This window comes from Thermobia domestica, chromosome 9 (genome assembly GCF_964235325.1).
Source record: "Thermobia domestica chromosome 9, izTheDome1.hap1.1, whole genome shotgun sequence".
In the NCBI taxonomy this organism is placed as follows: Eukaryota; Metazoa; Arthropoda; class Insecta; order Zygentoma; family Lepismatidae; genus Thermobia; species Thermobia domestica.
This window is the reverse complement of record NC_137462.1, coordinates 48,292,495-48,309,965: the sequence shown is the minus strand read 5'-3', so window position 1 is coordinate 48,309,965 and position 17,471 is coordinate 48,292,495. Positions and strand designations below refer to the sequence as shown.

Sequence of the window (17,471 nt, the reverse complement as noted above, 5' to 3'; positions counted from 1 at the left end):
GCTAATTTGAAATTGCAATCCTTGCAAATCCACTTTTCTTGATCATCTATAATCTGGAAAGAAAGAAAATTTCTGAAAATATTCATAATATATACTGTCTATACATTAAAATAGGAAACACAGTGGAATATTATGTCAAAACAGATTTTCGATCGTGTTGTCTCTAAAGGGCCCCCCTCAGCTTAGAAATTTTCAACAACAATCAGAATAGTAGTCTCTAAAATGTACACTTAGTTGTTACATTTATGATTTAGATTTCTGGGCTTTCGGCATCTATGGCCATGTATGGGGGATGACGTCACTCTCCTATCACACTATGCGGGGAAAGGGAAGGAAGAAAAGATTGGGGAAGGAAGGCAGAGGACTGTGACCCATATGTTAGGTAACAGTCGGAAATGGTGGTTGTTTGAATGAGTGTTAACAATAATAAAGCAAAAACAGAATTACAAAAACAATTACGTAAAATGAAGTATAATGAAGTAAATTACTTAACTCAACTAGTTATCGTGTTTTCATAAGGCCTTAGAGTATTGTGTAGACTTAGGCGTGCATGCAAAGTTCTCAGCTAGCTAGCATATTTTGTATATTATAAATTCAGTTATCGGCTTGGGTGAGTAGTTAACGCGTTGAATTTCCACACAGAAGGCCTGAGTTCAACCATTTGCAAATCCAGTCTTTGTAACATACTTCAATTTCCCTGTTAATCCATACTCACTGTAATTTAGAAGATTTTCTTCTCTGAAGAAGTAAAGAGATGTACGAATGAGGGAGAGTTCAAGTAGGACTATGAACAGTGGTGTTGTATTAAAATGTTCAGAGGGTATATCGGGTTCAGTGATCATCTATGATTGTCATAAAAGACATAGAAGTAGGGATGGGCACCAGCAAGTTCGGGCGAATTTTCTTTGAAACTCGGCTCTATTAAAACCATACATCTTTGATCTCGACTCGATAACTTGGCCTGAAAAAAATTCTTCCAAGTATACTCGAATTCGGGTGCAGTCGATCGAAAATGAGCCAAATCGAGCTATATTCTGTGTGAAGTCCAAGTACTCTCTTCAGGTACCCTACGTAAACAATATAATTATCACTGATACTACTACTACTATTACTACAACTTATTATTATTATTATTATTATTATTATTATTATAACACCGTGTATGTCCATGAAAGATAGGCGGTTTGTATTTGAATACTAAAACTACAGTAGTTGACTGCCGATCTCGGTCATCGAGATGTCTTCAGGAGACAAGTAGGTCGTTCACGAGGTTTGTGTTTGAGTTCTTTAGGAGCAAGTATTCGGTTTCGAGCCAAAAATTATTAAAAGAATTGCCCGCAGACCAAACATGTTCAAAACTGCTTCCCGGGTTTAGGGTTGTCAACACCTCGATCAGAGAAGTGAGCTAACCCAGTAAATCACCCAACAGATCCGATTCGAGCCAATGACTCACCCAAGATGAACCGAACCGAGCTAATGGTTTACCCTAACCGAGCCGGTTCAAGCCGACAGCTCACCTAAAACGAGTTGGTGGTGGTTCATTCCACCCAAGCCGATGGTTCATCATAACCGAGACTGCTCTCTCAGTTGAACCGAGTCGAGCCGGTTGACATCACTACCCGAGCTCGGCGTCCGGTTGGGCTCAAAAATTCCACCATACAGGTGTCAGCCTCGATGGTAATGTTATACTTGTGTTGGTGCTCACGACATCTGAGACTGTTTCATTATAAAACTCTATTATCGGGGCAAGACGAGATTCTATGTTCCCCATCATGGTCAACTCTAAAAGTATACCATATTACTGCTTACATTTCTCATGGCTTTCGCTTTCCAGTCTAATCAGTCCATGATTTCAAACCGGATCAAAACGAGCTGGATGTTCGAGACTCGACTCGACTCGAAATTCGACCTAGAAAACAGTGCCCCGGCTCGGAACTCGACTCGAGAAAATTACCTTTAACTCGACTCAAATTTGAAACGAGTTTCGAGTCGAATTTTAGCTCGACCACTGCCCATCCCTACATAGAAGCATTTTTAGTGAACAATGTATAACGTATAATTAATTCCTTTAAAATATAAAGGTTATAGTACTGTTTTATAGTCTAAAAGAATCTCATGCCATTTTCTTGACACTTCTTCCTTAAATCAGCAGTTTCCAAGACCCCACCAACCATTTACGGAACCATTCCATCCATTCCTTCTGGGTGCGCGTGTTCTTTACTCCTACGTCCTATGGCTCTGAGTCCGTGTGTCATAAAACCACGAAGCCATCTATCATAAACAGGCCATAGCAATTTTGGCATTCAAGAAAAGCAGTTCACATCCGAGGCTTATCTTTCTACGGTGCTCGATGGTAGGTTTTAAATGCCGGGTGACCAGCCTGGCACAACTCCCAACCTGGAGGAGCAGTGACTTGCTGCAGTTCCGAAGAATGAGCGATGGGGGTGCCACACCCCGACGCCAGGTTATCATTAGAGTCATGGCTGAAATAAATAAATATAAACGAAACAAAAGTAGAAAGCACTATACGCTTTAAAGCAGAAAGCACACTATAATGACTAAGATTAGGCGCAATGTATACGGCTTGTTCCGCCTCGGACCCTCGACTACAGCCCTGACTCTGAATGAAAACAGAGATTTACAAATCCGTTTCTTTGAATTGTTCCAGATTTTATGCTATCAGTATATTTCAATCGTTTTATGACTCATATATGACCAGTGTTGTTCTATTTCTTTTCGTATGTAGAATGTACTGGAAAGATTATACGCACAAGGAGTAACAAGTCTTTATTGATAGTCTTACATATATATATATATATATATATATATATATATATATATATATATATATATATATATCACAAATTGGGAACCAATATTACAAGCCTACCGAATGTTCTCCTAAGCAACGTAGCCATTCCTGTAATCGATAGCGTGAATAGCCTAGGACTCCGAATCGATAAATTCTTAAATTGGACAGACCATTTAATAAAGTATGAAAGAAAGCTTACGGCTAACTTCATTCTCTTCACCGTTTTAAAAAACTTCTTCCAGAATCGATTAAAGTGTCAGTGGTTCAATAATTGGTCTGACTTAACAGAAGATTTACAGTGCATTCATAATGCCTGCGTTCGCTTCATATTTAATAAAAAGCTTGTCCACCATATCTTCCATTGTTATCAGCAACTAGGATGGTGCAATCTAAGCACCCGCCGCCGCATTCATTCTCTAACACTTATATATAAAATAATTAATTGTAGAAAACGTACTTATATATTTTCTAAATTTGAATTTCTCGGCGATACTCATCCACTAAATACCCGTTCTAAAGGAAATACAACACTCGCCGTTCAAAAGCACAAATCTAAGTATGTTTCCAAATCTTTCACACTATTTGCCACAAAAGCTTGGAATGACACCCCTTAAACCATCAGAAACACTGGTTCAGTGTTGACCTTTCACTAATGTCTTCAATAATATCTTTCTAATGAAAGTCTTCAGTAAACAAATGAAAAAAAGTTGTTACATACGAAACTATTCCTTGCGTTACCATGCAGGCCTTTGATTTACACAATCACTTAAGTATGTGCATCATTTTATCTATACATAGTCAATCAAAGGAATGTATTATATATTTATATATAATCAAGATTGATTTCTTTGTTTCTCTCTCCTTGTATAGTTTAACATTTCTTCAGAATTGTCGCTTGTTTATTGAGGTGTTTATTTTAAATGTAATAAGTTTCATTTTCACTTTTCATGTTTTATTTGCTTTGTATTCTTCTGTATGTCTGTACCTCTTTAACGTAGCCTAGTGTATATCTTATTTATTCTCGTTGTAAAAATCTTATTATGAGATCCGATTATTTAAAAAAAAATGTAAATGGTTGAGAGAAAGAAAATGTTATGCATTATTCCTGCCATTTTAAATAATAAATAAATAAATAAACCCCGTTCCTTATTCCAGCTTCCGATTCTCCATGTGTTTAGTCCTAACTTGTTTATTTAAATTGTTTAGTTTTATTTAAAGATGTTTGTTCAATGTAACTTGTTAGCTATAGAAGAAGAAGAAGCAAGGTGTAGGTGCTTGTTGAAACTGTGTATAGCAGCAGTGTGTGAGTGAGCGCGTAGCCTATAACTGCAACATCGTAGTGTTCAATGTGCATTTTATTTAAGTCGGGAATTGTAAGAAATATTAACAATATTATTAAATCTAACTATTACAAAACGAACCAGCGTTTGTGTGATACAGTCCATCATAAAGATTAGGTCCTCCTACCCAGATGTTAATACGTGTTTATTTGTTTTATGTGACCTACGTGCTAAGACTTGTGTGCTAACAAGAAAGAAATAACTGTGTGGGCGACAATGGAAGCTTACAATTCCCGAAAGCGTATTTTAAAAGGAAAGGTCACTCGTGCTGAAAACTGCATAAACAATATCACAGAACAGGAAGATATTAGTGTAGTTCAGGTCTACAAAAACAAAGTGAGTGAAGTATAACGTGAAACAAATGAGCTTTTGTTGCTAGCCAGTAACTTGTGTGCCGAAGAAGAAATTTAGTTGGTGCAAGAAGAAGAGCTTGCTGCTATTGAAGACAGACTTACAAAGCTTAACGTGAAATTAGTGGAAGTGCAGGGTAAATTATCTCATGCTTCTTCTAGTGATGTGAATAATCAAAAAAACACAACAAAAATTCGACTTCCAAAATTGCAGTTGCCATGCTTTAGCGGAAACTTAAATGATTGGCTTTCGTTTCGTGATTTGTTTATCGCAGCAGTGCATAATAATGAAAAATTGACGGGTACACAAAAACTTCAGTACTTAAAAACTAGTCTTCAAGGTGAAGCAGCAACACTTATTCAATCTATACAAATAACTGACGATAACTATAAAGAAGCTTGGGACCTGTTAAATGTAAGGTATCAAAATAAACGAGAATTAGTCACGTCTATCTTGCGGCGGTTTGTAAGTCAAGGTCAAGTGCAGCAAGAATCAGCTGGCACGTTACGTCGGTTGTTGGATACAAGTGTTGAGTGTGTGCGATCGTTATCAGTGTTGGACGTAAAAGTAAACGAATGGGATCCTTTGCTTATATTTCATATAACAGAGAAGCTAGACAGTGAAACAAAAGGACAGTGGGAACTTTCATTGTCAGACAGTGAACTACCAACATTTGACCAATTGGTGAAATTCATAGATCATAGGTGTCGCGCATTAGCAACTAGCACTTCAAATGCAAAATCAACCCCTCCCAGTGAGCCAAACAAGAGTAATAAAAAATCAACAGTAGCGCATCATGCTTCAGCTCAATTTTCGTGTCGCCAGTGCAAAAGCAAAAATCATCCTTTGCATAAACGTGATGACTTTCTTTCGCTGTCAGTTGACGAACGTCATTCTTTAGTGAAAAACAAAGCATTGTGCTTTAATTGCTTACAATCTAATCATAAACTGGCCAGTTGCAAATCATCATCGTGTCGTGAGTGTGGCAAACGTCATCATACTTTAATTCATTTTCCAAATAAACAGAACTCAGGTGTTTCAGTGGAGACTCATTTTTCAAGGGAAACAAATGTGCAACATGCAGTGTTATTACAAACTGCAGTAGTGATGGTTGAAGGATTCATATGGTAATTTACAACCTGTGAGAGCCTTGTTAAATTCAGCCAGTGAAAAAAGCTTTGTATCAAAAAACTGCATACAACGACTCGGTTTACAAAAACAGCCGGTTTATGTACATGTTTCCGGACTGAGTTCCAGTAATGTTGCTCGGGCAAAAGGTGTTGTTAATATTGTGTTTACATCAAGTTATGATTTGAATCAGAATTTTCTGTAGAAGCGTTAGTATTGCCAAAGGTAACAGGCATGTTACCAAAACGGTACATTCATAAAAGCAAGCAGTGGTCGCATGTTAACAGTTAACATTAGCAGATCCTAATTTTAATGTTCCTGACAGAATTGATCTGTTATTGGGTGCAGATATTTACCCTCAATTGCTGTTGGTGGGTGTGTGTAGTGGTGTTAATGGTTCTCCTGTAGCAGTGAATACCAAATTAGGATGGGTGTTGTTTGGTTCTATTGGCGACGATGAAGTGCGACGTAAAGAATTCACAACGTCAACATATCATATTCAGTGCAACAGTGAAAGAATTTTGCAACAGTTTTGGGAATTGGAAGATATTCCTACACAAAATATAATGTCGTCAGAAGAAAAACAGTGTGAAATTTATTTCGAGAAGACCCATCAAAGAGATAAGACAGGTAGGTTTCATGTGCAATTACTGTTTCGTGACAACAGTGCAAGACTTGGTGAGTCACGTGAAATGGCAATTAAACGCCTTAAGCAAGTAGAAAGTCGATTGAAGAAGAGGCCTAAGATGCGTCAGTTATATGTAGATTTTATGCATGAGTATGAGGTACTTGGGTTTATGGAGATTATTCCAGAAAGTGAAATACTGAAACCAAACAGTGAAGTGTGTTATTTACCTCATCACGCAGTGTTGAAAGATTCCAGTTCTACAACAAAACTGAGAGTAGTTTTTGATGGTAGTTGTAAAGCTTCATCTAATGTGTCATTGAATGATAAGTTACTTGTCGGACCTAGGTTGCAGTGTGACTTAATTCCATTACTTGTGCGTTTTAGACAGCATAATGTGGCATTGACCGCTGATATTGAGAAAATGTATAGACAGGTGCGAATCCAACCAGAACATACAGACTTCCAGCGAATTGTGTGGCGTGAGAAACCTAATCTTCCGATCAAAGATTACAAGACTTGTGACAGTAACTTATGGTACAGCTTCAGCACCGTATTTAGCAGTGAAGAGTTTGCAACAATTAGCGAAATATGAAGAAGAATCATTTCCTATTGCAGCGGCTGTAGTAATGCAAGACTTCTTTGTTGATGACTTAATCAGTATTGCCAACTCAGTTAGTGAAGCAATTCAGTTACGAGAACAACTCAGCGTATTATTGCAAAAAGGAGGTTTTGTACTGAGAAAATGGGCATCCAACAGTCCCAACGTTGGACTCCGTACCCTCTCATTTGAAACAAGCGACAAGTAGTTTAGACTTTGATAGTAGTAATTCAGTGAAAACATTAGGAATTCTGTGGTATCCATCAAATGATGTATTTTCGTATAATGTCAATCTTTTGTCAGTTAAGTCAGTTGTAACTAAGCGTAACATTTTATCAGAAAGTGCAAAGGTGTTCGATCCATTAGGTTTGATTTCTCCAACAACTATTATTGCGAAAATATTATTGCAAGAAATTTGGAAACTAAATTTAGAATGGGACAGTCCAGTTCCTGAATGGATTTTGAGAAAATGGAGAAATTACTACTCAAAGCTTTCTTTATTGAAAAATATCAAAATCAACAGGTATATCAGTACCACTCAAGCTACGAGAAGAGAGTTAATAGGATTCTGTGATTCTTCCGAAAGGGCCTATTATGAAGTGGTGTATATGAGGTCTGTATCTCAAGACGGCCAAGTGAGTGTGAACATTGTTATGGGAAAAACGAAGGTTGCTCCAATCAAACAAGTGTCTTTGCCACGATTAGAGCTCTGTAGTGCATTGCTATTAGCTAAAATGATGAATCTCATATTAAATTCATTACGTTTGGAAGTGCATGATGTAATTGCCTATTCTGACACTACTGTTGTGTTATCGTGGCTGAATTCGGATTCAAGCAGATGGAAAGTGTCTGTCGCGAATCGTGTTGCAAAGATTCAAACTCTTTTGCCATCAGTGAAGTTTCTCAAAGTGGATTCAAAGAATAATCCAGCAGACTGTGGTTCTCGAGGTTTATTACCTTCTGCCTTACTTGCACATCACTTACGGTTCTCAGGCCCAGAGTGGCTGAGAAACCCCAATCTCCCAGAGTGTAATGAATATACAGTAGATTCAAAGTTAGTCAACCAAGAGGAAAGAGAACACATAGTTTGTATGCTTGTTCATGTTGATAACTCCATTATTGACAATTGTTCATCGTTGGTAAAACTTAAGCGAATTGTTGCATATTGTAAGCGCTTTATTAATAATTGTCGTGTGTCGCAAGGAAAGAAGCATACAGGTCCACTTATAGTAACAGAACTTTTCCATTTACATATTGTTTCAACTTTTACAGTTCTTTCAAATATTGTACCAATTCATCTTTTGTGTGTATCTTGAACTAGATCGTTCAAGGGTGGGGGCTGTTTTGTTTATTTAAATTGTTTATTTTCATTTAAAGATGTTTGTTCAATGTAACTTGTTAGCTATAGAAGAAGAAGAAGCAAGGTGTAGGTGCTTGTTGAAACTGTGTATAGCAGCAGTGTGTGAGTGAGTGCGTAGCCTATAACTGCAACATCGTAGTGTTCAATGTGCATTTTATTTAAGTCGGGAATTGTAAGAAATATTAACAATATTATTAAATCGAACTATTACAAAACGAACCAGCGTTTGTGTGATACAGTCCATCACCATGTAAAAGTACTTAATTTTTGTATTAAACATTCTTTACGTTGCGTGATAGATGGCGCTGTAATCGACAAAAATCAAAATGTATATGCAGTGATAGGGATGGGCACAAGTCGAGCTTGAGTTTTGAGTCGAGTCACTATTTATGAACTCGAGCTTCGATTCGAGTCGAATTTGATAAATGGCTTTGCTTGTTCAGCTTGTTTCACCTTGTTTTGAAATCAGGGCCTGATTAGACTGCAAAGCGAAAGTCATGAGAAATGCAAGCAGTAATGTGGAATTATTTCCGTGTTGGTCACGAGAGGGGACAGTGTCACATCTAGTCTCGTCTCGATAAAAGACAAGGGAATTTTCTAACAACCTTAGTTCGACTCGGCTCAACTAAACCGGTGTCTAGAGCCAACTCACTTGAGGTAAGCCATCGACTCGGTTGGGATGAGCCATTTCATCGGTTCGGTTCAACAGAGATAAGAGCTAGAGCAGGCTCAGTTGGGTGAGCTGTTGGCTTGGCATATTTTTCGATTGGTCTCTTTAGTGAATGAGCTACGAGCTGAGCTACTCAAGCCTTTGATAGGCTTAAGCCTGGGCCGAGCAGTTTTCAACATGTTTAGCTGGTGCCGTATAACTTTTAACAGTTGGCTCGAACCGTGGTACTTCTCCACTGGAATTCAAACCCCAGACCTTCTGAATGATGTCCTTGCCTCCTAAGCTTCACGACTAGTGTTGTAAAATTTCCAGAAATTTTGAAATTTGCTTGTAAAAAAAGAATTTTTTCCGGTTTCTTTCCTGAACAATTGGAAAAATGGGGAAATTTGGGATAATAACAAAAATCTTTGTATTACGTTAGTTTTACTAGTAATAAAAGCGTTTCTTTTCGAATGCGCCTAAAACGTAAGTTGAGAATTTCTATATTGCGAATATTTAAAACAGAATCATTCGCAAATAAAACTGTTGTAATTATTCTTGAAAATTAATAGTCTTCATACCTACCATCATGTAACGTTTCTGTTGCAATAAATAGGACTCTTGAATGGAACTTAGTTCTTAATACGCTTTTTGATCTGGTGAAATTTTCGTTAATTTTAACCAATTGCTTCTTAAACGAAAGAGCAGTAGGCAAATGTCACTAATACTCATGCTCTAAGACATGCCATTACTATTATTTAATATTCAAATACAGATTTTAAACTTTACGTACAAAATTTTGTATGTAAACAAATACTTGTTTTCTAGTGCGACCCATTATATATATATATAAAAAATTAAAGTAACTATTTTTGTAACTTAACAACTATTGAACCACAAGACTGATCTCGATAAACATTTCCAACCTAGATGCTGTTTTGGTCTGGGATAGATTTTACCATTTCACTTTGAAAGTGCAACTTATACGAAGGAAGTACGGATATATAATGAAAATTATCGATTTTACAAGGAGACTTACGGAAGTGTCACTCACCAATCTGAATGAAACTTTGCATACGTTTGGTACATCGAAAAATAATCGACACGTATTTTTTTTTTATTTCGGCAATGGTGAAGATTTAAGGGTGGTTTCCACCTTTTGAAAGTTAGAGGTGGACTTCAAGCATAGACAAAAAACAATCATTTAATATAGAAAAAAACATAGTTTCAGGGGGGGTTAGGACAGCAGATTCAGAATCTGACGTCAGAATTACATAATTCAAAATGACGGATTCAATATAGAGATTACAATTACAAAATGTCTTCTGGTTTGAAATTCTCTGCAATTAGCCGAGAATAATTGTAGTTGGCAGCTGTTACTACAAGAAGGTTGCAGACTGTTTTGAAACTCCTTTCTGTTGATTTGAAACCCCTTTATTTTAACGGAATTCTTGATTAAGTTGAATCTATGCACCTCTTCCTATTCGAGATGCTTATGTATAGTGACTCCTCTCGCCTCTCAATATGTCAGAACGTCATACATCCTCAATCGTTATAAAATTATATTGAGAAAACGCTTCACAGTAATGATATTTCGTAAAAAAAAGTGTGGGATTCATAAACCTTGTTCACACCAACTTCACCTTATTGCAGCTATAACTGTGACAAATCGCAAAATGCAGCACAATCTTAATTAAAATAACTGTTTCTGTATCATGCGTATCTAATAAGGTTTGCAAATATGCGAGATGAAAACTGATTATGAATCAGTGATTTGGATCTAAATTATATTATTACGGAGATGTTCATTTATGTTATAGTTGTAAAGAACAATATTAGTAAAATGTCTCAAGAAACTTTCGCACGGCCTAAAGACGAAAACGTAAAGAAGCTGAATCCTACTACTTGTTAGTGCAGAATGGTTTCTATTTTGAGGAACTCTTTTGTTCGAAAAATAGGTTGAAAAGTTGATGAATTGTGACTAGTCCACGAATGTAATAATAAAATGGACATTACATTAGACATGGGAAGAAAAAACTTCTTGAAACCATGATCTCACGAGGCCTGATGTTATTTTTTTCCGAATTTGATGCTTCAACGAGGATATTTTCAGTCTAAAAGAGTTTGTTTTGGACTATATGGTCAAATATTTCAGTCTTTTCCTTGCAAAATAATTAACAACGGTGATAACAACACCATTTTCAGAAATTAAAGGATGTAAAGTGTAGCTATAGATTTATTGCTTGTGTCACACTTTCTACTGTTTGTGTCCCTGTAAACGCTAAAGAGGGAGAGGTGCAGAAAGTTACTTTAATCAAGCATCCCATTAAAATAAGTAAAGAGAGGGGTTTCAAGTTGGTCTGCAACCTTTTCAGAGTAATCTCTGCCCACTATAATAATTCTAGTCTAACTGCAAAGAATTTCAAACCAGGAGACATTTTGTAATTGTAATCACTATATTGAATACGTCATTTAGAGTTTTGTAATGTTGACTTCAGATTCTGAATCAGCTGTTCTAAAACCCTCCTCGCAGTATGTTTTCTTCTATATTAAATGACTGTTTCTGTCTAACCCTGGAGACCACCCACAACTTTCAAAGGGCGGTTTCAACCCTTAAATATTCACCATTTCCGAAATAAAAAAAATACGTGTCGATTATTTTTTGATGTTTTACAAGTGTGCCAAGTTTAATTCAAATCGCTGAGTGACACTTCCGTAAGTCTCCTTGTTAGTGTCGAACCCATAGTTTTCAGAGTTGCTGAGATGAACAGTGACATTTGCAATGAAGCTTGAATTCAAATTCAACACTGCAACTTTTGGAAAGGGGAGTATATATATATATATATCTTGATAGGAAATGACCGATATTAATGTCAAATCCATAGTTTCTAGGGCCGCTGAGGTGAACAGTGACACTTCCGATGCAGTTTAAATCCAAATTCTACGCCGAAACTTTAGGGAATAGGTAATGACTAATATTAATGTCGAATCCATAGTTTTCGGGTCGCTGAGATGAACAGTGACACTTCTAATGCCATTTAAATCCAAATTGAGGGCTGCAACTTAGGGCAGGGAGAAGGGGTGGATATATAAAAATGATCGAAAATGGCTGATATTAGTGTCGAATCCATAGTTTTTGGAGTGGCTGAGATAAACAGTGACACTTCTGATGCCGTTTAAATTAAATTAGCCCCATTATTTCTCCTAAAGGGGGGCAGTGATATGTAAAAGTAATTGAAAATGACTGATACTGATATCGAATTTATAGCTTTTGGGGTCCCTAAGTTCATTGATGGGAGTTTTAGTTTCCTTTATACCCAAAATATAACGTATTGTCCCCGTGCGAAGAACTGGTATTCTGCTAGTCTTTAGCAATAACGAACGGAAATTTCACATGTTAAATTCTTTAATATATTTGTCCTTGCTCAAATTTATGCACTTGTGCGGTGTATGTGTGTATGTAAATAAGATCCTCTCTCTTTTTGAGTTGTTCAAAATATACAGAAAAATACACAAATAATAAAGATATAGAGGATTTTTATCAGAAATCAGGAAAATAAAAAAAAAATTAAAAGAGCTCTGTTGCTTTACGTATTTTTCCTGCTATATATGCTGCAGACACGTCACAGCAAATAAGATTACAATCAGGCGGAGATATTGTTCTTAAATTATATCTTCCGGTTTTTGCCACTATTTCAGAACAAAACATTTTTTTTCTAATGGGTTCAAAATTCCGGAAATTTTACACAGCACGAGGATGATACCTAACTCCATAAAACATATATTAGGGTGGGCCGAAAAAAAAAACTTTTTATTTTTTTAATTCGTTATAGCGCTTAAAAGTTGCCTTTGGTACTGATTAGAAAAATTAACAAAAAAATTGAAATCGGTTAACATCTTCCGTTCGATCATCGCAGTTAAAGTTTACCAAAAACGACGAAAATCTTGTGATTTTTAATTTCTTTTGTCTTATCAACAAATAATATTTAATCGATTCTATGATTTATTTTCGTTAATATAAATTGTAGGTATAAAAATAGTTACAGTGTGTTGTTTTGTTTTATGTTTTCCAATTAAACAACTTTACTGAAAACTTTTTTTTTTTTACAAAAAAATACTTTTTCATGCTTTATGTCTGAGGTAATTTTGTGCATATGAGTTAAATGATTGGTTTAAAAAACAAGCAGATTGACAGGGAGATATTTCACCGAAGTCCGACAATTTACTGGATTTAATCCCACTTCCCCTCTCCTTCTGCAAGATAGCTTAACTTTGAGAGTGTTCGGCCATTGTTGCTGAACGCTGAACGCTGCAAGTTTACACACGCATTCCGTGTCCGTCACGTCCTCGTCATTTCCTCACTTAGTGATTAAGTGTCGAGTTGTGCAGAAGTCCTCTTCAGTGTTAGCTGTGTTATTACACTTGTATTAGTTGTTCTTTATAATCTTGAATTATAGTGCTTAGTATTTTTTTGCATTCCGTGCGGTGATCTTTCGTAGCGCTACAATGGCAGCTTCGAAGATTATTACGATGCAAAAGTTTGAGTGTCTTCTTTTTAGTCATCCCAGAGATTTGCCACTAACTAAATTGTCTACATATGAAAATGTACTTCGGTGTTGTTTTCACGAAAGACTACAATTGTGCCCACAAACAAACAATGCAAAAGTAAGCTTTTCAAAAGTTGCTAGGATAGTAGTAAGAAAAATAAAAAACATTTATGAGAGAGCGTCCATTCCTGCCGTTACTGAGTGCAAGATCGTGCAGCTTGTTGTTAAGTATCATGACAGTTACTATAACCTGAGAAAGTCGTACGGTCTTGATTTGAACAAGCCAACATTTGCAAGGAAGATTGCAGACTTCAAGCTAAGATCATTGTCGTTATTTGATGTGGCAGCATTCAAATGTCCTATCATTTTGAACATACGTGTGATAAGACAGAAGATTTGTGTTAATGTTTAACTTCTATCAAGTGCAAGTGTGAAAAGTCTAAGAAGATACCTGCCCTTGAGTTACGATACATCTATTTTCAAATGAAGTGTGGTTTGGGCAAAATTGGATCAATAGATCTTCAAGAAACGAACAGGCTAACTTCAAGACTGAGCAGAAGGAACTACAAACATAAACGTGTTTTTAATGATACGCCTTCGAGTTCATCAACCATTTTTGGAAACGACCCTACAAATTTTTCAGTTCAAGACTTCAACAAGACGGTTCGGGCTCTTCCGCGTTCTGTGAAAGTGAAAATGATGAGTTCGTCCCAGATATCCCCACCAAAACTCCGTCAGAATGGCAAATGAGAATAAAACAGAAGACAACGGCACTAAATAGTGATAGGTTTGGTGTATCTGACCGTGCCAATGCTGCAATTGCTTCCAGCGTTCTACAAGATACTGGAATGGCGACAGACACGGACTATTCTCACGTGGTCGATAAAAATAAAATACGGCGAGGGAAAAGTCATATCAAGAGATCTTTGCAGTGTAAAGCTGAAACGTTGCTTCGCGGTCTATACTTTGATGGGCGCAAAGGCGATACCTCTGTAGTTAAAGAACGTCATTCTAAGTTATTTCGTAGACTTCAAAAAGAGGAGCACTACACTATCATTCAAGAACCTGGGTCAACATATATTGGCTACGTTTCTCTGTCATCGGAATCTTCTACTGATATCGCTTCCAGCATAATTTCCTACTTAACTGAAGTTGACATTTCTTTGGACGAATTAGATGTTGTTGGCTGTGATGGTACTGTTACCAATACAGGACGGAGGAATGGTGTAATTCGGCAAATTGAACTTCATATAGGTAGACCGTTGCCGTGGGCTGTATGTCTTCTCCATTTTAATGAGTTACCTCTCCGCCACTTATTTTAACACGCTGATGGGGAAAAAACAGATCCTAAAACCTTTAGTGGGTTGATCGGTCAACTGCTTAATGGCTGTGAAAGATTACCTGTAATTGAATTTGAAACAGTTGACTGCATAATCCCTGAAGTATACCTTCAAATTCTCAGCAAAGACCAGCAGTACCTTTTGGATATTTCAAGATCAGTAAATGCAGGGGAAATGCAGGGGATCAGTAAGTCTAAAAGACTTGTTCTATCAAGAACCTGGCCCTATGTCGCACTCAACATGGCTGACAACCGCAAACAGAATTATTAGGTTGTGCATCAGTACTAAAATCCTTCAGAAGGTATTAAAGAATTGGTACTTTTTATATTGCGTTCATATGTGCCTTTGTGGTTTAAAATCAAAACAAGCCATTCTTTATCAGATGGTTCGAAACATCTTTTTGAAGCAACTGCTACATCAATATACCTCCCTAAAACACTTCGGCAAGTGTTAGAGCCTGTAATTGAGAGAAACGCATTTTTTTGCCCATGCAGAAAACTTGCTCTTGGCTATGATAACGGACAAAAGGAAATACATTAGAGAACTTGCTTTTAGACGAATAATAAAGGAAAGGCAGGCAAAAACTAGAGGAAAGACAATCAGGAACTTCTTATCACCCAAACCCAATTTTGGTGCTAAAGATTATATTGAAATGATTGACTGGTCGACCTGCAAAATATCTTCTCCTCTATTGTTGCGTCGAATCAATGATGATGAAATCAGACTCTCTATACAGAGTGCCATGGTACCCGATTGGGAAGTTGTAAGAGGATTCCCTTGCCACACACAAGCTGTCGAGAGACATGTAAAACTGGTAACAGAAGCAGCTGGCAAAGTATGTGGTGCTCAGTCAACAAATGGATATATCAGGCCAACTCTGCAATCCAGAGCTATTATGCCATACTTCAGCCAAAAATCTCATTTCTATGTGAATTATCATTGTTAAAACAAGTGAAAAAAATCCTCAAAAATCAAGGATTAACTAAAAAATATGTAAAACACACCTGCATTGGATAGTTGGTTGGGAAGGGTGTGGGTGGAACTCGAACTGCAGCTACCTCCTCGTGGTGAGTTCTGGGTCATTCCTGTTTACGAATGGGTGAAGAGCTGCAGATGAAATTATTTTAATTTTAAGTAAAATTTAAGAAAATAAAAAAGTAGAATGAACGGTTTTACAATGTTCATTTTGGTTTTTAAACCAGTCATTTAACTGAAATAATCCAACCTATGTTATACAAATGAAAAATGTTATTTTTTGGAAAATAATTTTCAGTTATGTCATGGATTAAAAAATACAAATACAAAATACTTTTTTACAATTAAATACAATTTTTAATACAGAAAATAAATCATGGAATCAATTAACTATTATTTATTTATAAGACAAAAGAAATTAAAAATTACAAGATTTTCGTCATTTTTGGTAAACTTTAACTGCGATGCGCAAACGGAAGACGTTAACCGATTTCAAATTCTTTTCTTAATTTTTCTAATCAGTACCAAAGGCAACTTTTCCGTGCTATAGCGACTTAAAATAAAAAGTTTTTTCGGCCCACCCTAATATATAGTTAATTTTAACATAGCGGTATTAACTAAAATGATTCTGGCATTGTTATTTTAACACTTCCCTGCTGTAAAACGGTCAACTTACAAGATTACTTAAGATAATTTATATACGTGTATATTAATATAACTAGGATTATATTTTATTGTCTTTTGTAGCGATTTTATCACGGTGCTAACTTTAAAAGTGTGGTGCAAATATATTTGTTTTCACAAAATTTCCCTATTCAAATACAATAAACATAACTACTCAATGATCTTAACTCTAAACTAGTAAATATAAAATAGTTTTCATTTTAAAAGCATAATGTAGTAGAATATTCTAAAATGTCAAACTTTCCCATTTTTTCAGTTTTTTCCAAGCTCGGGAAAAAACGATAAAAAACTGTCTTTTAACCAAACTTTCCGGGTTTTCTTTATTCAAATACTTTTCACGACTACCGAGGTCGGCAGACAACTGGTTCCTAACTGCATAACTTTCATATTTATACACGGTGTTGGATTAATAATAGGCCTATTATTATTATTATTATTATTATTATTATTATTATTATTATTATTATTATTAATATTATTATTATTATTATTATTATTATTATTATTATTATTATTATTATTATTATTAATAATAATAATAATAATAATAATAATAATAATAATAATAATAATAGGAATTATAATAAGAATAAAAATGTTATAGTAGTATTACTTATAATAATTATATTGTGTATGTGGCATACTTGAAGAAGTACTTGAAACTGCAACACAGGATTTTTCTTGTTTTAAGTCGACTCGACTCGAAACTCGATCTGAATTCAAGTCGAGTTGGAGGGAATTTTTCGTGTCGGTTTCTATAGTCGAGCTTAAAGATGTCTGTTTTGAGCCGAGCTCAAATTTGTCTATTTCAAGTCGAGTCGAGTTTCACAGAAAACTCGTTCGAACTTGCTTGTGAACATCCATAAACACCGTTGATAAGTGATAAGAAAATGTTCGAAATGGTGACTATTTCCTGCAATACATTCTTTATCATTCAAATTTCCGTCTATGAAACAAGGACTGAGACTTGACGTATATGTAACACTTGTAATGTGTATTGCAGAAAATGGGTACCATTTCGAACATTTGTTTCAGTCAGCAATGAATATGTGTGAGGCG

The 17,471-nt window shown here is 35.9% G+C and overlaps 1 protein-coding gene across 1 annotated transcript; it reads left to right on the top strand.

Annotated features, from left to right (window-relative positions):
* The first annotated feature begins 285 nt into the window (after positions 1-285).
* LOC145660803 (uncharacterized) lies at positions 286-14,163 on the top strand. Its single transcript, XM_081726217.1, has 5 exons — positions 286-382; positions 4,778-5,479; positions 5,980-6,783; positions 7,017-7,996; positions 13,837-14,163. The coding sequence occupies exons 1-5, from the start codon at positions 286-288 to the stop codon at positions 14,161-14,163; spliced, it is 2,910 nt and encodes a 969-aa protein (XP_081582343.1).
* Positions 14,164-17,471: the final 3,308 nt, after the last annotated feature.